Below are 27,700 nucleotides of genomic sequence, written 5' to 3' on the forward strand. Positions count from 1 at the left end.
CAGTTATACAGTGCCCTCCATAATGTTTGGGGCAAAGACCCATCACTTATTTATTTGCTTCTGTACTCCACAATTTGAGATTTGTAATAGAAAAAAATTACATGTGCTTAAAGTGCACGTTGTCTGATTTTAATAAAGGCCATTTTTTATACATTTTGGTTTCACCATGTAGACATTACAGCAGTGTTTATACATAGTCCCCCCATTTCAGGGCACCATAATGTTTGGGACACAGCAAGTCACATAAATGAAAGTAGTCATGTTTAGTATTTTGATGCATATCCTTTGCATGCAATGACTGCTTGAAGTCTGCGATTCATGGACATCACCAGTTGCTGGTTGTCTTCTCTGGTGGTGCTCTGCCAGGCCTGTATTGCAGCCATCTTTAGCTTATGCTTGTTTTGGGGGTTAGTCCCCTTCAGTTTTCTCTTCAGCATATAAAAGACATGCTCAATTGGGTTCAGATTGGGTGATTGACTTGGCTTCACAGGTGTTTGTAATTGCTCAGGTGTGTTTAATTGCCTCCTTAATGCAGGTAAAAGACAGTTCTCAGCACCTAGCCTTTCCTCCAGTCTTTCCATCACCTTTGAAAACTTTTATTGCTGTTTACCAACATGAGGACCAAAGTTGTGCCAATGAAAGAAGCCATTATGTCAGTCTGGACTGACATCTTCAACCTGTCACTTGCCCAAGCAGCTGTCCCCACGTGCCTTAAAACCACCTCCATCGTGCCGGTGTCAAAACACACAACTGCGGCAAGCCTCAACGACTTCCGCCCAGTTGCACTTATTCCAATCATCACTAAGTGCTCCGAGAGGCTGGTCCAGGCACACCTCAAAGGCTGCCTACCTCCCACACTGGACCCCTATCAGTTCGCCTACCGCAAGGACAGGAGTACAGAGGATGCCATCTCCACGGCACTTCACTCCGCCCTCTCCCACCTCGACAACAGAGACACCTACGTGAGAATGCTGTTCATCGACTTTAGCTCAGCATTTAACACCATTATCCCCTCCAAACTGATCACCAAATTGATCAACCTGGGCATCGACCCTTCCCTCTGCAACTGGATACTGGGCTTTCTAACCAATAGACCCCAGTCTGTTAGGTTAGACAACCACACCTCTTCAACCCTCACCCTGAACACCGGCGTTCCACAGGGCTGTGTGCTGAGCCCTCTCCTCTACTCCCTCTTCACCTACGACTGCACACCTGTACATGGCACTAACACCATCATCAAGTATGCAGATGATACAACGGTGATTGGCCTCATCAGCGACAATCATGAGTCGGCCTATAGGGAGGAGGTCCAGCTCCTATCGGCATGGTGCGCTGACAACAACCTGGCCCTTAACTCCAAGAAGATCAAGGAGCTCATTGTGGACTACAGAAGGTCTAAGGGTGGCACGCACACCCCCATCCATATTAACGGGACGGAGGTGGAACGTGTTTCCAGCTTCAGGTTTCTGGGTGTCAATATCTCTGATGACCTCTCTTGGACCCACAACACCTCAAAATGATCAACAAGGCTCACCAGCGTCTCTTCTTCCTGAGGAGACTAAAGAAGGTCCATCTGTCTCCTCAGATTTTGGTGAACTTCTACCACTGCGCCATTGAGAGCATCCTTATTAACTATCACAGTATGGTATGGCAACTGCTCTGTCTCCAACCGGAAAGCAGGTGAAAACTGCCCAACGCATCATCGGTTCCTCACTCCCCTCCAGTGAGTCTGTCCAGAGCATTGATGTCTGCGAAGGGTGCAAAGCATCGCCAAGGACTGCTCTCACCCCAACCACAGACTGTTTACCCTCCTCCCATCTGAGAGGCGCAACAGGTCTCTCCGTTGCCAGACCAGCAGGATCAAGAACAGCTTCTTCCCTGTGGCTGTTGCCCTACTTAACTCTGCACCTTGGTGATTGCCAGACATTTCTCTCCCCCCCCCCCCCCCCCCCCCCTGAAAATTGCAATACTGCTACTGTATATACATATATATATTTTACTGTTCCATTATTCTGTGTTCGCACTTCTGGGTGAGATACTAACTGCATTTCGTTGTCTCTGTACTTGTACACTGCAAAATGACAATAAAGTTTGAATCTTGAATGAGACCGAGAAACAAGAATAAAACTGTTATAGAGAAATACCAAACCTTAGGTGTACCAAAATCAACTGCTGGAACATCATTAAGAAGGAAGAGAGCACTAGTGATCTTACTAATCGCAAAGAGACTGGCAGGCCAAGGAAGACTTCCACAACTGATGACAGAATAATTCTCTCTATAATAAAGAAAAAAAACCCCAGCAGATTGTTGCTCCAAATCTACAATCTCTTGTGTCCCCTTGCTTTGAAATATGTATGTTTGCTTCTCTAAACGCGGGTGCTTTCAGAGAAATTCCAACAACTTTCTGTTTCCGGTAATCGGCCTCGATCATACTAATTAGTGATATGTTGTAAGACACTCACTTAGACGTAAGAAATAAGAGTATAAGGCATAGAATTGAAGTGACAACGATTTCACAATAAACGAAGAGTGTATAAATGTTGCTTTTTGATCAGTGAATTATTGAAAAATTAAGATTTTCGTTAAAAAGTGTGAAGACCAAACAAACAAAATACATATGTTCTCGTTAGTTTCGACGTTTGATATAAGCAACTTTAAGGCCGTGGCTTCGTTTCTTCAAATAAAATTCAGAATCACCTAGATCTTTTCTTCAGCCAGCCTCATTATCCAAAAACAACTAAGGAACTAGAAGAACGCTGGCAGACTACAAAGTTCGTTGTAAGGCCGGGGCATCAGAGAGCCGTAACTAGGCCTAAGCTTCAATCCGTTCGCCGCCATTTCTCAGTGTTTTCAACCAAATAAATCAGCATAACATTGAAAGACAATAGAAAAATCCAGAACTAGTCACAAAATAAACTCACCATTACCAGGAGAGGTTTAAGGGTGAAAATCCTTTAAAAATAAATTGGCCTCCTATGCCATCACCCCAACTAAACGCCGACCGTAAAACAACGGGAAAATGGCCACCCTGCCGTCGTCATTGGCCCACTGCTTGCTGGGAGTTGTAGTTCAAGCGGCGAAGGGCTCCGCAAACAAAGTGCTGGAGGAACACAGTCACTCGTGCTGGAGGAACACAGCCGGTCAGGAAACATCTGTTGAAGAAATGGACAGGCGACCTTTCGGTTCGGGCCATTCTTCAGATTGATACAGATTAACACGCGCCTGTAAACCGTGCAGCTTCGTGTTGGATCAACTGGGTGTTAATATAAACTCGTACAGCAGCATCAAGAACGGAAGTCACTATCAAAACACAATGTTTTGTCGGCCGCGCGCGCATGCACACACTCACACACTCACGCGAGGCTTCGGAGGCTGAATCCAGCGCTAAATGCAGCTCATCTCTGCCTGTCTCACCGGGTTAACTAACAGCCCTGGCTGCACTGACGGGACATCAGCGCTGCTTCCCTGCGCTGGCCATATTTCCCGCAAGCCCAGGCAGGTTAACCTGGCGGGGATGTCGCCCACCTCTCAAAACATGGGGTGGGGTGGGGGGGACGTGTCCCCTCTGGGTTTTACGCCCCTGAGCAGCATGTTATGAGAAGAACCAAGAAAAAAAAATGTCTGAAGGGTCCCGACCCGAAACGCCGCCTGTCCATGTTCTCCATATATGCTGCCTTACCCGCTGAGCTACTTCAGCATTCTGTATCTACTTTTGTAAACCAACACCTGCAGTTCCTTGTCTCTTTGGGGGGTTGCACGTAAGGTCATCGGGTCAAAGGGCGTGACGCATGGATCAGATCAATCCATGTGGAGGACATGGCGGCCTCGGTATAGCGTGATTTCACGAAAGGTCACTGGAGCGTAGCACCGCACCTACGTGACCGCAAATTTTAACTGGGGGACAAGCGTCACTTCCGGTACATGTTAGTGAATGGGAAAACACGCACTTTCACACCCGTTAAAAACATCGAAAACGGCCAGTTTTTGAGCTGCAATTAACTGTACCAGTCGGGGTGGCCGTGAGGCACAGGGACCTAAATTTACAGTTTAAAAAAAAGATAGAAACTAAGGTAAATTCAAAAGGGAGCTGAAGGTGCAAAAACGGCGGAAGTTGCTAGCGGACATTTGCCGTGGACATTTAAAGATCAAAAATATCGGGAATTATCGCGTTTGCTCGCTGCATTTCATCAAAAGTAAGGCATTATTGGCTTTGTTATCTTTATTCATTTGTTAGATGAAAAGTATTAAAAGTTAGAAATCCTTCAGTAAAATTGCAAAATCGCCCATTGTTCTCAGGTGGGTTTTAACATGCAAAATGAAAACGCTTCTGAAGCTCCATTTACCATTTAAATAATCGTAAACTCTCAATGCGTTTGGAAATAAATTTTACTCAGATGCAAGCTAAGGAATGGGATAATTGTCAGCTGTTAGTTGGACAAAATCAGGAGATTTTATTATTTGCCAAAATATATTTCTCAATGCAGTGCCCACTGTGATTGCAAGGCAGGGCTTGGGGAAGTTTGTACTCACATTGCGACATAAATAAATAAGTAGTTTGGGTGATTGTGCAGGCTTTAAACAAGAAACATTGAGAAATATATTTTGGCAAATAATAAAATCTCCTGATTTTGTCCAACTAACAGCTGACAATTATCCCATTCCTTAGCTTGCATCCGAGTAAAATTTATTTCCAAATGCATTGAGAGTTTACGATTATTTAAATGGTAAATGGAGCTTCAGAAGCGTTTTCATTTTGCATGTTAAAACCCACCTGAGAACAATGGGCGATTTTGCAATTTTACTGAAGGATTTCTAACTTTTAATACTTTTCATCTAACAAATGAATAAAGATAACAAAGCCAATAATGCCTTACTTTTGATGAAATGCAGCGAGCAAACGCGATAATTCCCGATATTTTGGATCTTTAAATCTCCACGGCAAATGTCCGCTATCAACTTCCGCCGTTTTTGCACCTTCAGCTCCCTCTTGAATTTACCTTAGTTTCTATCTTTTTTTTTACTGTAAATTTAGGTAGCTGTGCCTCACGGTCACCCCGACTGGTACAGTTAATTGCAGCTCAAAAACTGGCCGTTTTCGATGTTTTTAACGGGTGTGAAAGTGCGTGTTTTCCCATTCACTAACATGTACCGGAAGTAACGCTTGTCCCCCAGTTAAAATTTGCGGTCACGTGGGTACGGATCTACGCTCCAGTGACCTTTCGTGAAATCACCCTATACTTAACACTTGGACAGCCCCCACTCTCCCTCCCGAAGTCAGCGCTGTCTGGCCACGGCTGCCCTCCACCCCGTCTCCACCTGTGAGCCGCTCTGTCAGGGGCTGTGGGTCGGCAGCGCCCACACACAGGGCCGGGGGGAGCGGGGCCGGGTGAGGTGGGGCTGTGGCTCTGGGCAACGTCAGCTGCAGCAAAGTTGGGGACGGTCTGCTCCCTCCGCCCACCCAGAGTTACTAACAGCGCTGCACCGACACCCCGACCCCTTCCTCCCCCTCCAGCCGCGGGGATAGACGGCCCGGGGTCCGCGAGTGTGCAACCAGTCCGGATGCTGGGCCAGAAGGGCCGGCTGTGCTGGCAGCCATAGTAAATGCTTACCTGCAGTTCATCGCATGTACTCCAGTTGGCGTTGCGTGGCTACAGTACGGGTGCAACCTCCCTATACTTAACTCTGCTTTCCTCTGTATATTAAAATTGTTTCTGGTATATAAACTCTGTTAATGCAGCACGGGGTAAGAGTTGGTAATACAAACTATCCTGTTTTCCGGACTATTGGGTGTTACTCGTATTAATATTAAACACATTTGATTTCATTGGTTCTACAGTCATACAGGAGTAATTATATATAGGCTATTAGGCTTCAGCTATAAATCTACCAATATTTGCCTTGTGTTCATCAAACACGAAACCTGGCTCCAGCTGTACACTAACAGCCCCACTCTGGCACACACCCCACATGCACTGGACCTTGTATAAGCGAGTTCGGTATTCCAACTGCGCATGCCCAGGTCATAGGTCACTCGCTATAAACATTCTTGGCAGCTATGGTGCTGCGCTGTGTGCAGGCCGGTGTTTTGTCTGTGGTCGGGGTCGGTCCCGAGTCTCCGGCGCTGTTGAGTTGCTGCTGGGCCATCCCGTCCCCTCCTGGGGGTCCTGGCCCTGTCCGGGGTGGCCCTGCGCTGGTGGGGCCGTGGCAGCCCCGCACTTGCAGCCGGCACGGGTGGGAGGCGCTGGCTCCAGCTCGGCGCTGCCTGTCCAGCCGGCAGTCGGGGCGCAGGTCTGGAGCGATGCCAGCCCTGGACTTGCAGCCGGCGCAGGGGGGAGGCACTGACTCCAGCTCGGCTCTGCATTTCCAGCTGGGTTGGCCGTCAGCCGGAGCGCAGGCCTGGAGCGGTGGCAGCGCCAGACTTGTAGCCAGCGCGGGGATGAGGCGCTGGCTCCAGTTGTCGGCTGGCCCGGCGGAGTTGGCGCTTCTCCGCACTGGCTGTGGGCCTGGCGGCCGCTGCTCTGGACCGGTCCCGTTGGTCGGGGATGGGACACTCAGGGGGACAGGGATGGTCCAGTGGTGTTTCGGCAGCACTTGCGGCATTGGGGACCCGGGTTCGATCCTGGATGCGGATGAGTTGTGGGTCTGTGTACGTGCAGCTGCCGAGAATGTCTCTCCGCCGGTCCAGTCTCCCCCCCCCCCCCCTGTTCCCCACTCGCATCTGCCCTCTCTATCTCGCTGTTACACCCTGCTCTCCCGCTACCTGGCACCCCCGTTCCTCAGATTTGATATATTTTTACATATAAATCATGAATAAAGATAAGAATTTATACAGTTTATGCAGTCAACGCTTCGTACACTTTTTCTTTATAGCGAGTGACCTTCGACAAATCCGATGATTCCTTGCATTTTTACGGAATACCGAATTCGCTTATTCCAGTATACGGTCACTGTGTCTCGATGCACCTTAGGAAATATTACACAATAGAATTGATCAAATGATAACTTCTGTGTGAGGAACTTATGTTAAGTTGCAAGAGAAGGACTTGGTGCTGAGGTTTTCAGAAATACATAGCCCACAAAGGAATAAAGAACACACACACATAGGAGAACAGATGGCTTATCATAACATGGAGATGTTGATGTAAATAGGCATAGCTTTGTTTGCTTTGAAGTGGCTATAACTGTCAGAAGTTGTATTTGGTTTAGTTTGGTGTTTAGAGTATAGGTTATTGACGGGTTTCTTCTCAATACATGAGCATCATGTGTCCTTTCTTTATGGCACATCTTTGAGCTCGGGTGTGTCATAAAGGGGATTTATGGTTGTCTATATTGGGTTTTGGGCACCAAGGCTAGATAATAGTCTGTGATCTGGTTTGTGCTGTTTAAATGTATTTCTGTTGAGATAAGAGATAAGGCATTGGTGATGGTTGTGTGACCTTTGTATAAGGGTGGTTTCTTATGTTTATAGAAAACTGAGACAGTAACTCTGTTTTGATAATCTTCCATTTGCTGTGTGGAATGCTATTAGTGAGGAGGCCTTACATTCCTTTCGTCCAGAGATAGAAGGGGAGGTTGTAATTCAGAATGAAATTAGACCCGAGCTTGGGAAGAAGCGATTATAATTAAGCAAGTGTGGCCTTTGTGTGGTTGGGGGTTGTAGAAATAACTTAAGTCCTTACCACTTTGTAAGAATGGGGCAAAACTCATATTTAATCCATCTATCTATCTATATTACTAAAAGTCTGTTCTTGACCGGTTTTGGCGATCTGTGCTGCGATTTCCGAGAGATCGCCGCCACCTACGGCCGTCATTTTTGGCCACCTCGCTCAGAGCCCCCCTCCGCCGCATGTGTGCCGAGGATTTTTCCAGTCGATGAAAAATGACAGAGATATTAATGATTTTACAAAATTCCCCATTCTCTCTGCTGCCCCCGCTGGCGGCAGGGGGGATGGACTATAAAACCAGGAAGTGGTGTGCCTCAATCAGTCTCTGCAAGTGGTGTGCCTCAATCAGAGCTCTGAATAACACTGAACAAATGTCTCCACAGCTGTGAGTACCCATAATGTGGTTTGAAAATGAAAATATGGTTAAAGTAAAAAAGCACTGCCTGCAAATGGTTGTTTGGAGGGGTTTGGGTTGAAATAAAAAGGCACTCTCTCTCCCCCCCCCCCCTCCTCTCCACTCCCCCCTCCTCTCCCCCTCCATCCCCTACCCCACCGTCCCTCCCCTAAACCCCCCTCCCCTCCACACACCCATACCTCCTTCCCTCCCCCTCCCTGCTCCCCACCTCCCCCCTCTCTTTCTCCCACTCCTCCCCATCCCCTCCCCCACCGTCCCTCCCCTAAACCCCCCTCCCCTCCACACACCCCTTCCCTCCACCCTCCCTGCTCCCCACCTCTCCCCCTCCCCCTCTCTGCCCTCACTCTCTATCCCCACCCCCCTCCCCCCCCTCTCTAGATGTGACTGCAAGTTGGGGGCTATGCGTCAATAGATAGGGTGGTTATGGGGTAAAAGGAGCAAATTAATAATATTAATATAATATCAAGGGGGGTAATTAGCGTGAGTGCGGGGATAGTTAGTGTGTGTGACGCTGCATGCCGCCTCCCCCCCCCCACAACCGCACGTTGGGGGAACAGACCCAACGGGTCTGCACTTGGTCTAGTAAGTAACTGTATTTTAACTATGTAGGGAAATTATTTGTGAAGTGTATTGTGTTTTAATTAGGATTGTGAGTATTAGACTTTGTTTAAAACTGAAGTTTTAGAAATAACTTTCTTTTCCAAAAGTGAAAATAAATGTTTTGTGTGTATGTATTGTGCGATTGCTGTATGATGTGTATTTTATATTCTGAGAGGTGGTCTCTGAGAATTAGTTTATATTTCTGTGGTTTTACTTCATTGAAATAAAATGATTTTGAGCAAAGAGGTTAAAGAAAACCAGAGGGAAAAAGGGTTATAAAGGGGCCAGAAAAGGGAAAACCATGTGACTATATGTGTTGTCAATCACTGGAAAGAATTTGGTTGATTGGTTAATGCAAATAAACTAAATATATGGTAAACCAAAATGATTGGTTAATAGTTTGCCACTCCTTTTGTACCATAATTGTCCAATATCTATATAATGTGTTACGTTTGTATCAAAGCAGTAGTTCTTTCGACCTGCTCCAGAGTTTCTAGCTCTGTGTTGGAACGTTTAAAGAATTATCCAGCGCTGTCAGAATAATGAATCGATTTCAACAACAAGAGTTTGAATCAAGTTTTCTTGAATTGGACTGACAAAAGAACTCAGTTTAACACACATGGCAATAATAAACCAATACAAACACCCTAAAAAAAGACAAGTGCTGGAGTAACTCAGCGGGTCAGGCAGGATCTCTGGAGAACATGGATAGGTGAGGTTTTGTATCAGGACCCTTCAGACTCTGCAGGAATCGGAGAGGGTGAGCAGTGAGAGTCTCACACAATTTCCTTCGGAGAGAGGAGAACTTCTTCAATGTAGGCAGTAAGATGTAGTCATAAGAAATTGCAGATGCTAAGCCTCAGCCATATTCCAGATTAAAGACATGCCAAACCATCTGAATATCTGAACAATCAGATGTCAGATTATTTACTTTTACTGCAAAACAGAAAATGTCTCTCCAGCTACAGAAACTTGTAACCTCCAATAACAACATTTAAAAGACATCTGGACAGGTATGTGGATAGGAAAAGTAAAGAGGGATTTGGACCAAATGCAGAAACACTGAACCAGCTAAGACAGGGCATAGAAAATAGGTGCAGGAGTAGGCCATTCGAGCCTGCACCGCCATTCAATATGATCATGGCTGATCATCCAACTCAGTATCCTGTACCTGCCTTCTCTCCATACCCCCTGATCCCTTTAGCCACAAGGGCCACATCTAACTCCCTCTTAAATACAGCCAATGAACTGGCCTAAACTACCTTCTGTGGCAGAGAATTCCACAGATTCACCACTCTCTGTGTGAAAAATGTTTTCCTCATCTCGGTCCTAACATCTTGGTTGACATGGGTGAGTTGGGCTGAAGGGCCTGTTTCTGTGCTGTGTGACTAGTCAAACTCAAGGATAGATAAAAAGGTGATTTATGAATCATCAATACCCTCCTTTTATGAGTAAGAAGGAACTGCAGATTCTGGTTTAAACCAAAGATAGACACAAAAAGCTGCAGTAACTCAGCGGGACAGGCAGCATCTCTGGAAAGAAGGAATGGGTGACGTTTCGGGTCGAGACCACACCACGGGGTCTGACTGTGTTGGGTCCAACTGCTCCCCCCTCCTACAGGGAACCTCAGTCGTGATGGGTCTTCCCCTTCTCCCTCTTTTAACCAGGTTACCCCAACCACACCCCCCCCCCCCCCCCCCCCAGTACAATAGACCACACGCCCCCCTCCTCTCTGAACCTCTTTATTTCTAACTGCCGGAGTGACAGCAACCGTCTCAACTTTTGCACTCCCTTTACCAACTCCAACCTCACCCCCTCGGAACGCACAACCCTCCGCTCACTCTGCAGCAACCCTTCCATTATAGTCAAACCCGCCAACAAGGGAGGTGCCGTGGTAGTCTGGCGCGCTGACCTCTACCGGGCCGAGACCAGGCGACAACTCTCAGACACCTCCTCCTACCTATCCTTGGACTATGATCCCACAGACGAGCATCAGGCCTTAATCTCAAACACCATTACTGATTTCATCACTTCTGGCTGTCTGCCTTCCGCAGCCTCCAACCTTATCGTTTCCCAGTCCCACAGCCCATTTTTACCTTCTCCCCAAAATCCACAAACACAACTGCCCTGGCAGTCCCATTGTTTCTGCCTGCTCCTGTCCCACGGAAATCATTTCCACCTACCTCGACTACATCCTATCCCCCTGGTCAAATCTCTGCCGACCTATGTCCATGGTACCTGATATGCCCTTTGTCTCTTTAATGACTTCCGCTTTCCGAGCCCCCACTTCTTCATCTTTACTATGGACATCCAGTCACTCTACACCTTCATCCCCCACAAGGGCCTGCCCCCCCCCCCCCCGGTTCTTCCTCAACAGAACCATTCAATTTCCCTCTGCTAACACTCTACTCGGCTGGTCCTCACCCTCAACAACTTCTCCTTAGACGCCTCCCACTTCCTCCAAGACCAAGGCATAGTTATGCCTCCCTCTTTGTTGGAGTCTGAAGAAGTGTTTCAACCCAAAACATCACCCATTCTTTCTCTCCAGAGATGCTGCCTGGCCCGCTGAGTCACTCCTGATTTTTGTGTCTACCCTCCTTTTATGACCTGAGTTCTGCATCCATGTGGGTGAACCATCCTTTGTATGGGCCTACCAAGTTAACTAACTGCAGATCATTTTCAGCAGTTCATAAAATCATTCTAACAACTTCGAGTTGTTAACAATAAATGTCTGTCTAGACAATCATGAACACATGCTTTGAATGATTAAAATTGGGGCAGCACAGTGAAGCAGGTAATAGAGCTACTGTCTCATATTGCCGGAGATCCTGACCTCGTATGCTATCCGTGTGGAGTTTGCACGTTCTCCTTGTGACTGGGTGGGTTTGCTCCATTTTCCTTCTAGATCCCAAAGACATGTGAGTTTGTAGGTTAATTGGCCTCTATAAATTGCATCTAGTGTGCAGGGAGTGGATGCAAAAGTGTGATAAGATAGTACTGCTATGAACGGTGATTGATGATCGGTGTGGACACACGGGGTAAGAAAATAAAAAATAATTATGAACCTTCTAATGCCTTGTAGAGTACATTTGATGTAAATGTTTGCCTAAAAAAAGAGTGAAATAACACCATTTACAACTAATGTACAAGGCATTAGAAGGTTCATAATCATATTTTTATTTTCTTACTCAGTGAGCTTTGAGCACCAACTTCAAGTGAAAGTAGACAAAAAATGCTGGAGAAACTGAGGGTGAGGCATCTATGGAGAAAAGGAGTAGGTGACATTTCGGGTCGAGACCCTTGGTGCATCTGCAGTTCCTTCTTAAAATTCATTTTTCATTTAAAAATAGAGGTTCTACTGCCATCTCTGGAGGAAATAAGAACAGGTGTCTGGTATGAGTACAGGCCTTGTGCAATAGCACCATCGGCAGTCTGAGGAACTAATAGCATATATAAAAATATCTACTGGAAAATAACTGGAAGATTGCAATTGAATATAACTTAACATACCTGATATTTCTTCCTGAAATCTCACCACGTTGTTTTGTAAACAAGTTGCTTCCTAAATCCATACCAATTTTGTCACAAATTTGCACGTGAATTTTTCAAGTCAGGTTTGCAGAATAGTCTCCGAAATAGTTCTTATCCTGCCGACACAGTTGACCTTATGCTCTCCACTCTCATGGTCTGGCAGGTTGCAGCTACTTTTAGTCTCCAAGAATGAGTCATGGCTTATATACTTTTCATCAACTAAACTGATCTAAGTGTTGTTTTTTTGCTGACAGTATACAAAAAACATTATATCAAATGTTATGCTTAAGCTGATTACGCCCAGTTTAATGTGAACACCATAACTCTCATCTACTATTTATAAATTCTTACTTCTCCAATAAACTATTAGGAATATCACATTATTTTAAGTACTCACCACAAATTTCATTTACCTTTTAATTAAATTTCTCCCTCTTCCTTGCAACTGCCTGAGGCTATCCAAGATGTGCAAACAACAATTTAGCTTCTGCATCATTAAGTTTAGTTTGGGGATACAACAGCATGGAAACAAGCCCTTTGGCCCACCAATGCCATGCTGACCACCCATTCACACTAGTTCTGTTATCCCATTTTCTCATCCTCTCCCTACACACTGGGGGAAATTTACAGAGGTTAAGTAACCTATAACCCACATGTATTTGGGATGTGGGAGGAATCCCACTTGGTTTCAGGGAGAATGTGCAACCTCCACACCCGAGAGCAGGATCGAACATGGGTCTCTGACGCTGAGGCAGCAACTCTACCAGCTGAACCACTGTGGAATTCTCTCTAAATCTATCTGCCTCACTCTCCCTAATAAAGACCAAACAATGTGTAGGAAAGAACTGCAGATGCTGGTTTAAATCGAAGGTAGACACAAAATGCTGGAGTAACTCAGCAGGACGGGCAGCATCTCTGGAGAGAGGGAATGGATGACATTTCGGGTCAAGGGTCTCGACCCGAAACGTCACTCATTTCTTCTCTCCAGAGATGCTGCCCATCCCGCTGAGTTACACCAGCATTTTGTGTCTACCTAAGGCCAAACATTACCTTTTAAGACCTGCACAAGATCATCTCTCTCACTGCCTTGGTTAATCAATTGCTGGAATCCTTCTCCTTGTCTTCATTGCTTCTAGACTATTCCAATGCTCTCTAAACTGTCTTTACACCATCCATAAACATCTGATCTAAAACTTTGCAGTCTGTATTTTAATACATCAACTCTTATTCAATCATTGATACCATGCCGGTCATTATACACTGATTCCTGATCCAGCAAAATTTCAATTTCAGAATTCTTCCACGTGACTTCAATTTCTCTCGTATTTTTCTTGGTCTCTGGAAAACTTTCAGTCATTTAATAACCCTTTGAAATCACTGTACTTCATCAGTTATTCTATTGTAATCATTCCAGCACTGGTGAATCTGATACTGCAATAAGTTGCTTTGGGACATTTTCTTAGATTGAAGGGGTGAAATAATGCAAGCTGTGACCTTAAACTTTAAGTAATACCGTCGCAATGATACAACAACATCATTCGTATCATTGTGGGGGAGCAGGGAAGAAAACAAAAGTTAAAAGGGAGGAGTGAAATAAATGACAACAGGAGACATCCATGACAAAACGTCATTATTACGATTTTTAATGCTTAAAGCTGATTATGAACATATGCTATACATCTTTAAACAAATGAATCAAAATTCCATCGCTCTGTAAATAAATCCATTGTATACGATTTGGAGACCTTTCTCTACACGAACCTATTAATTCTGTCGAAATATATTCACGTTGTTGCGAACAAGGCTCGCACAGTGTGAACGTCTTGCATAGCAAGATGCATAACATATTAGCATCTAAACTCAATCTTCAAACACTTTTGAAAGGTTTTTGCATCGAACTACTTTGTTGAAGCCTCGATACTTTGTTTTTTTTCTCCAAGCTTGCAATGCCTTTCTCTCGACGTTTGGAGATGCTCTTGCCTCAGTTTTCCAGCAAAGTGGCACGAATCATAAAGTTCCTTCGGCTAAACTTTTATTAATGTTGTAGATATATTTTTAAGCGTGCACGGTAATAGTGAACACGCCACCCGCTAGTTTCCATGTTTAGTCTTGTGTTTTGCTTCACACCCTGCTGCAATTCCTAGTTAACTCCCATGATTTACAGCGAGTACAAGGTTGTTGGAGACCCCTCCCTTTTGTTTTGTTTTGTTTCGTGCCTCCCCCCCTCACACACACATTTCTGCATATCAAAGAAACGGTCTGTGGGGAACTCACGTCGCTGCAGCGTCTCGGTGAAGGAGCGGTGCCGTCCACTTTACGCGTTGACAGCATCCCTCCCTCTCCATCCACCTCCCGTTGCCCCCTCTCACTCTCACCCTCCCGCCTCCTCCCATCGCCCTCGTTCATTGGTGCAGCCAGAGACAAATTGGCGCCATTTTGAAGCTTTCCGGGGGTAGGCGGTGGCGGCGGCGGCGCTGAGGGCTGAGCTGAGCTGAGCTGAGCTGAGGCACTGGGCTCGGGATCGGACACGGGTGAGTGCGGGAGGCGAGGGCTTTGTCGGAGAGTGAGATGAGGAGCTTTTTTTATATATGTTGTATCCTGCCTTTGATGTTCGATGGGCATAGTTTTGCAGGCAGTCGGCATGCTGAGGGACACGTTGCCCGAGTTTGCGGTGCGGGCGCAGCGGCGAATCGGCTCGGTTCTCCCTCCCCTCCCCTCCCCTGCCCGCCTGTCCTCCCGCCCGCTACTCCAACTCGCCTCCCTTGTCGTTTTGTTTCAGCGATCGGACAGACTGTCTGTCTCTCAGCCCATGGACACCGTGCCCAGGATCGCTTACTAAAAGCTCTCTGGATTCCGCTGGAAGCCATGGGGCGAGATGATTATGATTGCAGTGTGTGTGTACGCGAGAGAGATTGAACATTTCTGTGTGGTTGATTGGTCTATTTTACCCCCTAAAGGGTGAGTTTGCAGGGTTTCAATGGCCTGTTTTTCCTCTGGAGCTTGACGTATTTTCGCTCCTCCACATATGTATACAACCCTCTTTTCGGCAAAAATATCACCGATTCCATTTAAAGTAATTAAGATCGAATTGTAGTCTAATTCTGTTGGTTTATATAATTGTGTTATCGTTACTGTGGGTGTTGGGTTCAATGTATAAAGTGATCAATAGTGAAGGGTAAATACTGTAAAGTAAAGCAGTGTTTATGTCTTTCATTTCCTACCTGCGACAAACAGCAGCCGCCGTGGATCTAGAATGGTTACAGGTTTTAATGCGCAAGTGTTTTTGCTGCTAAGAAGACCAATTTATTTGTTTTCAATCGGATATCGTGTTTAACTTTTTTTAAACCGAACCTTAGAAATAGTTTTCAAAGGTTCTTGTGCTCATTTCTATCTTTAATTACCAAATTAATTCGAGCTCTGGCATTTTCCAAGTATTTTTTAAACAGCATCTGATTTTTCTGCATGTCAAACTATTTAAACTGACTGAATTTTAAATTGATTCCCCATATCTTAAGGCCCAATATATTTTTTTCCCCTCAAACTGAGGAATACAAATCTTTTTAGACCAGAGGAAAATAGAAAGTCTGTAAACAAATCAATCATCGCTGTTGAAATTGGATTTATTTGATATCTTGTGGAGGTGTAGGTTTTGACCCCATATTTTCAAAACAGAAAGCCGTCAGTATGGTACTGTTTACCCCCCTCCCCCCCCCCCCCACCCCCCCGCCTCCGCCTCCCGTACCTTATCACAATGGAATATATGGAGTTGAGGCAATCCTTGGCATAAGGCAGAAAAATATAGTTTTGGACCAGCTCCATTTAGCTGAATGAAGCTGGCACTTCTTTGGAGTCTTGGAAGACAATCTGTCTGTATAGTTTGAGCATGTATTTTTATTATTTTTTTCTATAACATTTTGATTGCACAACCAGTATTCTGAAATTCTGTAATTTAGTTTTTGAGGCCATAAATCAGATCAGATTCTCTCATTGAATGCTGGAGTGGTCTTGAGGGGGTGTATGATCTTCTCATTTCTTGTGTGCTTGTCTAAGTTAGGGGGTGGGTGGTGACAGTGGTTTTCTCATTCCCCTTTGTTTGATGTCTACATAAAGTATGAATATTTGGGTTTATCAAGTGTTGGAGTTAGATAAACTTTTGCTTTTCTTGCACAATATAATTAGAGATATAATTAGTAAGTTTGCAGAAGACGGAGTGATGTTAGTTGCAGTGTTGTTAATAGACAGGAGGATTGTCTTAAATTACAGAATGCTATTGATCAGTTGGTAAATTGGGCAGAGCAATGGTAGATGGAATTAAATCATGCTAAATGGATGGACAGGAAAGCTTTAGAGGAATATGCACCAAATGTGGGCTGATGGGACTAGTATAGATGAGGCATCTTGGTCGGCATGGGCAATACACACATCCCAGTCTACATAGATGGTGCCGAAGTAGAGATGGTCGAAGGCTTCAAGTTCCTAGGCATACATATCAGTGGTTTGTCCTGGACCCGCCACATCGAAGCTGCGGCAAGAAAGCACACCAATACCTCTACTTCCTCGGGAAGTTCGGCACGTCCCCAACAACCCTCACCAACTTCTACAGATGTGCTGTACAAAGCATCTTATTGGGATACATCATAACCTGTTTTGGGAACAGCTCCATCCAAGACCACGAGCAATTGAAGAGAGTTGTGGACATAGCCTAGACCATCACACAAACCAGCCTCCCTTCCATTAACTCCATCTAAGCTTCACGCTGCCTCGGCAAGGCTGCCAACACGATTGAAGACCCGTCTTGCCCTGGTCACTCGCTCTTCTCCCAGCAGACAAGAGGTACAGAAGTTTGAAAACGATTCAGCAGCAGTTTCTTCCCAGCTGTTACCAAGTAACTGAACGGTCCTGTCATCAGCTAGAGTGCAGTTCTGACCGCCCATCTACCTCTTAATCGGACTTTATCGGGTGTCAGTGTTGTAACTTGCACTGTATGTTGCATCTTTTCTCTGTGGATGACTTGCTTGTAAAAATGTATACTCGTCTTTGATTGGATAGCATGCAAACAAAAGCTTTTCACTATTCCTCAGTACACTTGACAATTATAAAAATATAAAAATAAAAAAATGATATTGGGTGGAAGGGCCTGTTTCCATGCTGTATATGTATAATGGTGTATTTTGAGAAATGTTATAACTTGTTCTATGAAAGTCAGGGCCATTGGATGTTTTGAGGAACAGAGGGGGTGGGCAAGTCCTTATATGTGCAACTCCTTATATCTCTAAATGTGGATGCACAGGTAAATAAGATAGTGTAAAAGGCATATGGGATGCCAGCCTTCATTAGTTGTGGCATAGAATATAAGGTCATGGTCCAACTTTAGAAAATGTTATATTCTTTAAGTTCTCCATGCAGTTCTGGTTGTACCACTGCAGGAAGGATGTAAATGCACTGGAGTGGACACAGGAGATTTACCAGGATGTAGGCTGGGGTGGAGTGCTTCAGTTACGTGGAGGGATTGGGTAGGTTAAGTGCTTTCCTTTGGCATGGAGGAGGTTGAGAGAAGACTTAATCAAAATTGAAGGACATGGGTTGGTTCCATTGTGAGAATTATTCTCCATACCGAGATGTAAAACCAGAGGGGATTGGTGGAAGGTGAGAAGTAAGTGTTAGGATCTGAGGAAACATTGTTTTGCCCAAAAGGTGAATGAAAGACGTGGGGGTAGGTGCCCTCGCAACTTTTAAGTATCTTGATAAGCACTTCAATTGCTAGTCAATGGAATTACGACATAAGCGTGCTTGATAGCTCTTTTCTGTGCTTATGTGTCTATAATATAATTCAACACCACCAAAGAGGAAAGTGCCCATCCACAGTAAATGTTCCTAATTTCAGCTGATTTGTAGTATGACTGTCTGTTTGTCAGTGGTAAACCCTTTGCTTCTGGGATGTAAAGTATAAGTTTGGGCCTTACATCACTACTTAATTCACAGCAGAGATTTTTGATTTATGATACAAGCACAGTTCCATCTTTCCTTTTGTTGTATCTAAATTAATTGCTGCATTTGCCAAGGCAGTAACTATAACAACTATGCAGAAGTAGCTTCAGTGTAGTGTAACATGTGTGACAAGAAGTGTAACAGGTTTGTGATGTTCTAAGAATATGAACGGTGATTTGGAAGTTTGTTTTCTGCATTCTTGCATAGTGAATTTTGGTTTTCCAGGAATTTGATAATAAATTGATCAAAATTCATTGACCTCCTTCGCATCTGTTTGAAGACACCTTCCCTATTACCTTTTGATGATGGGTATATTCAAACTCAAATTTTCCACTTGAAAACATTTGATTTGGTTTTCCCTACCTTGAATTGCGACTAATGTGTCCTGGCAGAAGGAATTTACTTCTGATATCTAGCTAATAGCCAATGAAGAATGCAGATTTATTTTGGTGGCAATACAATTTGTGGAACTGAATGTGTTGACCTAAACATGAAAGGACCACTATCTAAAGGCCTATTCAAGTATATAGATAAAATGGTACAATGGCATGTAAATATTGGTGTCATTATAGCATCTAATTTTCAACCTTTCCTGTTTTGGTCACCATGTTAATGGTGACAACTAAACTGTTTAGAATTTTACTTTGATCTTTTCAATGTTTAATAATTGATTGTAATCCTGCAACTAGCTTTTATAAAAAGCAAAACTTAACCACACTTGACTTGGGTAAGGGGAATCTGTATAGTCTTGAATACTTGATATTTGTCTTTATAACCTAATATTGATTTATTAATAACATACTGCAGATGCTGGAAATCTGAACCATAGCCAACACAGGTACAATACACAGAAGGAAAATTAAATGTGCCTCATGTAGGGATTCAAGTTTGCTTAACAAAAACTACCATTTTAGTGGTAAAGTTTGAGGGCCGACAGTTACCTGAGGTTTAAAATGCACCAAAAATAACTTGCTGTATAAATCTCAAAAATTTGCATTCATGCAGTACCTTTTTAATTAAGTAATGGGTCCCATGGTGTCTTGCAGGAACATGACATTATTTCAAGGCAGAAGTCAGTTTAGAAGTGCTTTTGAAGGACAAGGTAGAGATGACAACAGATTTAAGGGGAGCCAGTGCTTGGGCAATAGAAGGTGTGACTGCTTATAAATAAAGCATTTTAAAGTATGGGTGCATGAGATCAGAATTGGAAGTGTATTCATGCATTGAAGGGTAGGAAAAGCGTACAAAATTAAGGAGCGGTAAAGCCATGAAGGAACTGGCTTCTTATATGGATGAACATTTTAAATTTGAGGTGTTACTTAATATGAATCCAGTGTAGGTCAGTGAATATAGATGAGGATGGAATGAGACTTGGTGTGAAGTAAGATACCAATTAAAATAGTTTTAGTGAGCTGATGTTAATATATTTATTTTGGATTTAATATTACAGAAAATATTTTGGAATGGTGCATGACTAATTTGAGTACGTTTAGCAAGTGTAGCTTGCTTTGGAAGAAGGTATGCTTAAGTTGTACAAGATGTTGGTGAAGCACCTTTGGAGTATTGTGGGGATACATGGAACTGCAGATGCTGGTTTGCAGAAAAGGCACAAAGTACTAGAGTAACTCAGTAGCAAGTAACTCAGCTGGTACCACCTCTGCAAAACATGGATGGGTGACTTTTAGGGTCAGGACCTTTCTTTAGGCTGATTGATTGTTGTAGGGATAAGAAAGTTGGAACAGAGATGGGGCAAGATTGAAGCCTGGCGAGTAATAGACATAAAATGCTGGAATAACAGCATCTCTGGAGAGAAGGAATGTGCAATGTTTTGGGTCGATTCTTTTTCAGACCACCTTCAGGGTCACTCATTCCTTCTTTTCAGAGATGCTGCCTGTCCCGCTGAGTTACTCCAGCATTTTGTGACTATCTTCGGTTTAAACCAGCATCTGCAGTTACTTCATACACACCTGACGAGTGATAGCTAGATACAGGTGACTGGGGGGGGGGGGTTACAGGGATTTGTTTGACAGGACAGTGAAATAATACAAAGTGTAAATTATGAAGCTTGTGAAAGGAATATTGGCGTGTATTTTTTGGTGGGGATCAAAAGCTGGAAGAGAGGTTCTGGTGAGTGAAGGGGAACAAAGTTGTATTCCTTCCTCTGGCTTCACAATTCGCACTTCTATGCTTATCTCACACTTTGTGCCTGACCTTTCCCTGACCTTTGTCCAACCATCTGTCTATCAAAAAACTTCCCTCACCTGTAACCACCCATCACTTGCCTCGCTTTCTTCTATCCTCGCCTTTCTTCCAGATTTCGGTTGGAATCGGTCAGTCGGAAGAAGGGTCTCACCCGAAACGTCAGCTATCCATGTTCTCCAGAGATGCTGCCTGACCTACTGAGTTCCTCCAGCACTCCTTATTGGACTATTGAGTTCAGTTTTGATCACATTGCTATGGGATGGATGTCATTAAGCAAGAAAGTGCAGAGAAGATTTACGTGGATGTTGCCAGGACTTGAGGGCCTGAGCTATAAGGACAGGTTGGGCAGGCTAAGACATTATTCATTGTAGTGCAAGAATCTGAGGGCTGAGATTGTAGAAGTGTATAAAATCATGAGGAGAATTGATGGGTGAATGCACAGGGTCTATTTACCTAGGGTAGGGAAATCAAGCTCTGGAGAACTTTGGTTTGTGATGAGAGGGGCAAGATTTAATTGGTACCTGAGGGGTAACTTTTTCACTCTGGGTGGTAGGTATATGGAATGAGTTACCAGTGGAGGCAATTGAGACAGGTACCAGATCACCATCTCAAAGGGTTTTGGAATGGTACGTGATCGAAAATATTTTGAGGGATATGGGTCAAACGCAGGCAAATTGAACTAATTTAGATGAGGCATCTTGGACGACATGGGGAAGTCGGCTTGAGTGTCATGTTCCCAGGTACATTGAACCCATGGATAAGTTTGGGGGAAAGAGGGGAAAGACAGATTTTGCCTACATAAAGCTAGTTTCAGTATCCTTGTAGGGTGGTTTGCTTGTGCTTTAACTAAGCAAAAACAAAGAACATGCCAGCAGCTCAGGCAACACGTGTGGAAAGAGAAACCGTTAAAGTTGAGGATCGGTATTATAGAAAATTGGTGCAGGAGTAGGCCATTCGGCCCTTCAAACCAGCACCGCCATTCAATATGATCATGGCTGATCATCCAAAATCAGTACCCCGTTCCTGTTTTTTCCCCATATCCTTTGATTCCCTTAGCCCTAAGAGCTAAATCTAATTCTCTTGAGAACATCCAGTGAATTGGTCTCCACTGCCTTCTGTGGCAGAGAATTCTACAGATTCACAACTCTCTGGGTGAAAAAGTTTTTCCTCATCTCAATCCTCAATGGCCTCCCCATTCTTAAACTGTGACTCCTGGTTCTGGACTTCCCCCAACATCGGCACCACTGCATCTATCTACCCTGTCCAATCCTCTAAGAATTTTATATTTCTATAAGATCCCCTCGCATCCTTCTAAATTCCAACTAATACAAGCCCAGTCGACCCATTCTTTCATCATACGTCAGTCCCGCCATTCTGTGAATTAACCTGGTGAACCTACGCTGCTCTCCCTCAATAGCAATAATGTCCTTCCTCAAATTAGGCGAACAAAATTGCACACAATACTCCAGGTGCGGTCTCACCAGGCCCCTGTATAACTGCAATAGGGCCTCCTTGCTCCTAAACTCAAATCCTCTTGTAATGAAGGCCAAGATGCAGATACAGCAGGCTTTCTTCACTGCCTGCTGTACCTGCATGCTTACTTTCAATGACTGATGTATAAGCACACCCAGGTCTCGTTGCACCTTCCCGTGTCCTAATTTGACACCATTCTGATAATAATCTGCCTTTCTGTTCTTGCCACCAAAGTGGATAACCTCACATTCATCCACATTATACTGTATCTGCCATGCTTCTGCCCACTCACCCAACCTATCCAAGTCACTCTGCAACCTCCTAGCATCCTCCTCGCAGTTCACACTGCCACCCAGATTTGTTTAATCTGCAAATTTAGAGATATTACATTTAATTCCCTCATTTAAATTGTTAATATTTATTGTATTGAGCACCTTGCTGGGATATTATAGGCTGCCAACTAGTGGGAAGGATATTGTGGAACAAATTTGCAGGGAAATCACAGAAATGTGCAAAAGACATAGGGTAGTGATAGTGGGGGACTTTCAGTTGTTGAGATACAGACTAAGGTAGCAGTAATGTAAGTAGGAAATAGAGGGAAAAGGTTAGAAGCGTGTGCTGGATCAACATTTTTCTGGCGCAGTGAGGGGTTTGCTGTACTATGTTCTGGGAAATGAGCTAAGTAAGTGGAGCAAGCGGACAATGTAAAGGAAACGGGGACTATATTAGATTTTGAATAGCTGTGGAAACAGATATAGAACACTCTAAAAGAAAGGCAATCACATTGGGATGAGAAGAGATCTAGCCTGGATAAATTAGAATCAAGCAGAATCAAAACCACAATTGAACTATGGGAGAGATTTAAGGTGGAAATGTTTAAATGATAGCGTGGTTACAATTGCTTAAGTTGATGCCCATTAACACGTGATAATCAGGATAATTTAAGGGGTACCAAAGGGAGGTGTAAAAGGGAGAATGAGAGAAGACTGGCAGCTGACATCAAGGGAATGGCAAAGTATTTTGTAGGCACATGCACGGATGTCGTCTTGGAAGGGAAGTGTGGCTAATCAGACAGCAAAAACGGTTTTTACTTATTGCAGTAAATATAGCTGAGGAATTAAATGTGTCTGTACTGTTTACCAAGGAAGAAGACTCTTCTGGAGTTCTGCTAACAGAAGATGTAGTGAGATGCTGGGTGAGCGAAAAACATAAACTGGAAAAGCTGGTTGCACTTAATGCGGATAAGACACCGTTTAATGGGATGCCTCTTTGGTTGATGAGGGGAAAAAGATGAAATTTGACAGGTTCTGATATACTTAGAGATGTTTGTTGATTCAGGAGATGACAAAAACAACACATTAAATAAAAAAATAGGGTGCAAGGGTGAATCCAATAACTGTTGTCCATTATGTTTAACATCTGAAGAAAGTTCAAAAAACACTAATCAGTGAGAATCAGCAGTCCCTTTAATAAAAAATCTACATTATGGGGTCTGGACATTGCCCCTGCACCGAGTGGCTTGCAAGGTCATTTGCCAATCAACTACATATTGGAGCTTATATAGACATTTTTCGTACTGATGGAAGCTTTGCATCTTTCGGTCATTAGTGAATCGTATGGATTTTTATGATTATCTGGTAGTTTCTTTTGCAGTCGTCATTTCTAAGATTATTTATTACTTTTGCAAACCATATTCCAGATTATTAATCTCAATTTAAATTCCACAGCTGCAATGGTGTGATTCTGGACTTGGCTCTCTTGATCGTCACACAGGCTTCTGGATTCCTAGTCTGATAACATAATCACTCTGATGCTGGACTGGGAGAGTTTCTTGGATGCACAGAGAGGGCCAATAAAGGAAAAATTGCTATGGACTTCCAAGTGGCATTTGGTAAAGTTCTACCAAATAGGCTTGTTCTCAAAATTGAATTTCATGCAATAAAAGTGTTAAAATTGGTTAAGTAATGGGAAACAGAGAACAAAGTTGTTTTTTTGAGCTGGATGAAATTGTATGGTGCAATTTCTCAAGGGGTTCTACAATCGCTGTATTGAATCGCTACAATTGAACGCCGTAGGCACAATTTTCAAATTTGAAGGTTTATAGATTGTAAAAAGGATAGCAATAAGACTTTAAAGTTACAGATGGGTTGTTGCAATGAGCGGTGAAATTTAATGATGAGAAATGTTCAGTGTTATATTTTGTTGCAAATACTAAATGAAAGGAGATGTTATACATTAGAATGCTTTTCTTAAGATATATGAGCAGAAAAATTGTAAGGCAGATGTACATTGTTTGTTATAAGTGGGAGGGCTAACTGAGGAAGGCATGGGATCTGTTTATAAATGGAGCCATGCAGTACAGGAAGTCATGATGAACCTTAGATAACACACTGGTTCCACAACTGGAGTATCATTTCCAATTCTGAGTGCCATACTTTATGTAAGATGTGAAGGCTTTTCTGAGGCTTCAAAATTTGCAATTGTGGATCCAAATATGAGGAATAAATCTGTGTGAATAAGTGGGGGAGGCTCAAGAGGCTCATTCATGGAACAATGAAGGTTGCAGACTTGCCTGATGAGTTTGTTTGAAAACCATGACGGGTACTGACAGGGTGGCGGTAAGCTCAAGGGTCAAGGGAATACTTGATAAAGGTGATTACAAAGGAGTCAAAACAAAAAGATTTTTTTTATGTGGTGAATGCTTTGAATATGACAAACATTGCCAGAAAGGTTGATGACAGCAGATTTAATTGTTGCATTTGAATAAGCATTGAAAAGGACACAATTTGATGAGTTTGAGAACCAGCTGGATTTTCTTTCATTGAGCTCGGGTGGACGATGGACTAAAGGGCCTGTCCCACTTTGCGATTTAAAAAAAAAAAAAAAAATTTGGCGTCATATCAGTGTCGCCAAAAGATTTTGAACATTTCAAAATTCAGCGGCAACAAAAAAATAAAAGTTGCGACACTTGAAAAAACATCGTGCGCCATACGTCGTCACGCTGCGTGTTTTTCCTTGACCTGATACGTCAGTCAATGATGCCGGCAGTCGCCGAAAAAATCGGCAAGTGGGACAGGCTCTTGAATGTTTTCCTTCTGTGCTTTAACCATTTTCTGATATCAATCCTGGTGCCAGGTGGTTTTGTGTATTCAGAAATGTCATTATAGTCTCAAAGCAGCAGGATGGCCAAAGATTAACAGGAGATAATCAGCCAAGCTTGACACTTTTCTTGAAGTGTTTTCACTGTTCCAGTGCAGAACACCCAGTCAATTTGCAGATAGCAAGGTTTTGCAAACAGCAATATGATTATTAATAATGTTGTCCAGCGCAACAGGAACTAATATTTGCTGCCTTTTGCATTTTGTTATGGTTGTGAAATAAAATCTTGTGATATTATTAATATGATCTTATCTAAAACTTTGTGAAGGAAAGAACTGCAGATGATGGTTTACACTGAAGATAGACACAAAATACTGGAATAACTCAGCGGGCCAAACAGACCTGTCTGAAGAGGAGTCTCAACCTGAAACGTAGCCCATTCCATCTCTCCGGAGATGCTGCTTGTCCTGCCGAGTTATCCCAGCATTTTGTGTCTATCTTAATGTACAACTTTGGTATCGTAACTTCACTGTTCCTTCTCTGTCACCTGTTTACTAATGGGGTGGTATTTAGTTAAGCATTGTCCTGAGTTTTAGTATTTTCATTCATATCTTCAGTGTACATGTCCTATACATGTTTGGGAAAATGTCATTAAAGAGAATTCAACTATTGTAAATAAGTTGGAATGGAAGGCACATTTGCTTAATAATAAGTAATTGAGAATATCAGGAATTGGTTTGGAACAGGATATTCTGTTTTTCAGGTGGCTCATGGTAGAATATTGAAGTAAGCTGGCCTTTTACAGATTGTACAGATTCAGATTGTCCCCAGTTTAATTGATACTGCGAGAATTCAATTAACTTGTTTACTTCGGAGTGAATATTGTAACAGCATGTTAATTAAATACAATGCTGGTGTGAAGGTTTTTATGTAAATGCAGTATTAGAAAGATTCAATTAATTTAGATTTTTGTCATTCTGTTTATGTTGTCTTGTAAAATGCTTTTTACATGATTTGAGATTTTGGGTATATTGAAACTATGTAATATGTGGACTTAACAATTTACCTAAAGTTTGGATGAAAAAGTAAGGTGCTTCCAAATAGTTAATTTGGAATACAATCTTTTTAATGGAGCAGCCAAAATGTTTTATGATGTAAAATGGAGTGATTTCATCAAAATTGTATTTTGTTTATTGCGACAATTCAGATGAGCTAAAGTGTTGTTTTGAATAAAGCTGATTTATTGATTACATTTATTTATGGGAAATATCTTTGCAATTGTCATCATTGGTGTCATTCACCCACATGGATGTCATTTGCACCATGGGTGGTCTGGGTTTATTATTGCCATGTGCACTGAGGGACAGTTGGAAAAACTTTAGTTTTACTTGCTGTATAGGGTGATTTCACCAAAGGTCAAATGAGCGTAGATCCCCACTCACGTGACCGCAAAATTTAACTGGAGGACATATGTCACTTTCGGTACATGTTAGTGAATGGGAAAACACGCACTTTCACACCCGTTAAAAACATGGAAAACGGCCGATTATTGAGCTGAAAATGTCTGTGCTAGTCGGGGTGACCGTGAAGCACAGCGACCTAAATTTTCAGTCCAAAAAAAAGATAGAAAGTAAGGTAAATTCAAGAGGGAGTTGAAGGTGCAAAAAGAGCGGAAGTGCTTAGCAGACATTTGCCGTGGAGATTTAAAGATCCAAAATATCGAGAATTATCGCGTTTGCTCGCTGCATTTCATCAAAAGTATCTTTATTCATTTGTTATATGAAAAGTTTTAAAAGTGAAAAATCTGTCATTAAAATTGCTAAATCGAGGAGAATTCCCTGCTATTGATTTGCACTAATTATGCTGATATCTCGGTTGGGTGGCGTGTCTGATTGAAAGTCCAGGAACCTGAGGGATGGTGAAGAATGTCAGTTGTCGCTCTGTATGTGAGGCTGCCGGGCGGGTGATACCAGAGCACTGGACAAAAACGCCCAGAGTGAGTTGGTTGTTGCAGCGAGGGCGGTGGAAGCGAGCCAAAGGGCTGGCGAGATCTTTCAGCGTGAGTTGAGTGAGAGCCGTGGCGGTGGCCGGACTCAGACTACAGGGCTGTATGTACTCTGCAGTGGGACTGTCTGTCTGGCATCTTCCCTCCGTCCCCAATGCCAATGTAAACAACCCCTCACTGACACAGTCTAGGGTTTATTCCACACACGCAGAATTCCCAACGGGGGAGTCGGGCGAGCAAGGTTGGTCACACACACATTAGAGGTGTAGAGATGAGAGGGAGATGACACCGCCCCAGGGCTCGGTAACAGGCGGCCAGGCAACTCCAAACTCAGGTTCCTGGACTTTCAATCAGACACGCCATCCAACCGAGATATCAGCATAATTAGTGCAAATCAATAGCAGGGAATTCTCCTCGATTTAGCAATTTTAATGACAGATTTTTCACTTTTAAAACTTTTCATATAACTAATGAATAAAGATAAAAAGTCAATAATGCCTTACTTTTGATGAAATGCAGCGAGCAAACGCGATAATTCCCGATATTTTGGATCTTTAAATCTTTACGGCAAATGTCTGCTAAGCACTTCCGCTCTTTTTGCACGTTCAACTCCCTCTTGAATTTACCTTACTTTCTATCTTTTTTTTGGACTGAAAATTTAGGACGCTGTGCTTCACAGTCACCCCGACTAGCACAGAAAATTTCAGCTCAATAATCGGCCG

At 43.3% G+C, this 27,700-nt stretch overlaps 2 protein-coding genes across 7 annotated transcripts in view; one reads left to right on the top strand and one right to left on the bottom strand.

Moving 5' to 3' along the window:
* LOC116974444 (NEDD4-binding protein 2-like 2) overlaps window positions 1–14,869 on the bottom strand; it is a 39,166-nt gene extending 24,297 nt beyond the window's left edge. For 2 of the 3 annotated variants that reach the window (XM_033022883.1, XM_033022884.1), the window contains exon 1: window positions 14,486–14,869. In XM_033022883.1, coding sequence (XP_032878774.1) covers window positions 14,486–14,854 — 369 coding nt within the window. In that variant the 5' untranslated portion in view covers window positions 14,855–14,869. Of the gene's footprint in view, window positions 1–2,922; window positions 3,117–14,485 lie in introns of those variants that run through there. The other variant, XM_033022885.1, reaches the window with a different exon arrangement.
* Window positions 14,651–27,700, top strand: part of pds5b (PDS5 cohesin associated factor B) — a 148,043-nt gene continuing 134,993 nt past the window's right edge. Inside the window, exons 1-2 of one of the 4 annotated variants that reach the window (XM_033022879.1) lie at window positions 14,651–14,742; window positions 23,602–23,765. The gene's annotated coding sequence lies outside the window, so the exon portion shown is untranslated. Of the gene's footprint in view, window positions 14,743–14,990; window positions 15,170–23,601; window positions 23,766–27,700 lie in introns of those variants that run through there. The other 3 variants (XM_033022878.1, XM_033022880.1, XM_033022881.1) reach the window with 3 other exon arrangements.

The sequence above is a fragment of the Amblyraja radiata genome, chromosome 6 (assembly GCF_010909765.2).
Source record: "Amblyraja radiata isolate CabotCenter1 chromosome 6, sAmbRad1.1.pri, whole genome shotgun sequence".
Taxonomy (NCBI): Eukaryota; Metazoa; Chordata; class Chondrichthyes; order Rajiformes; family Rajidae; genus Amblyraja; species Amblyraja radiata.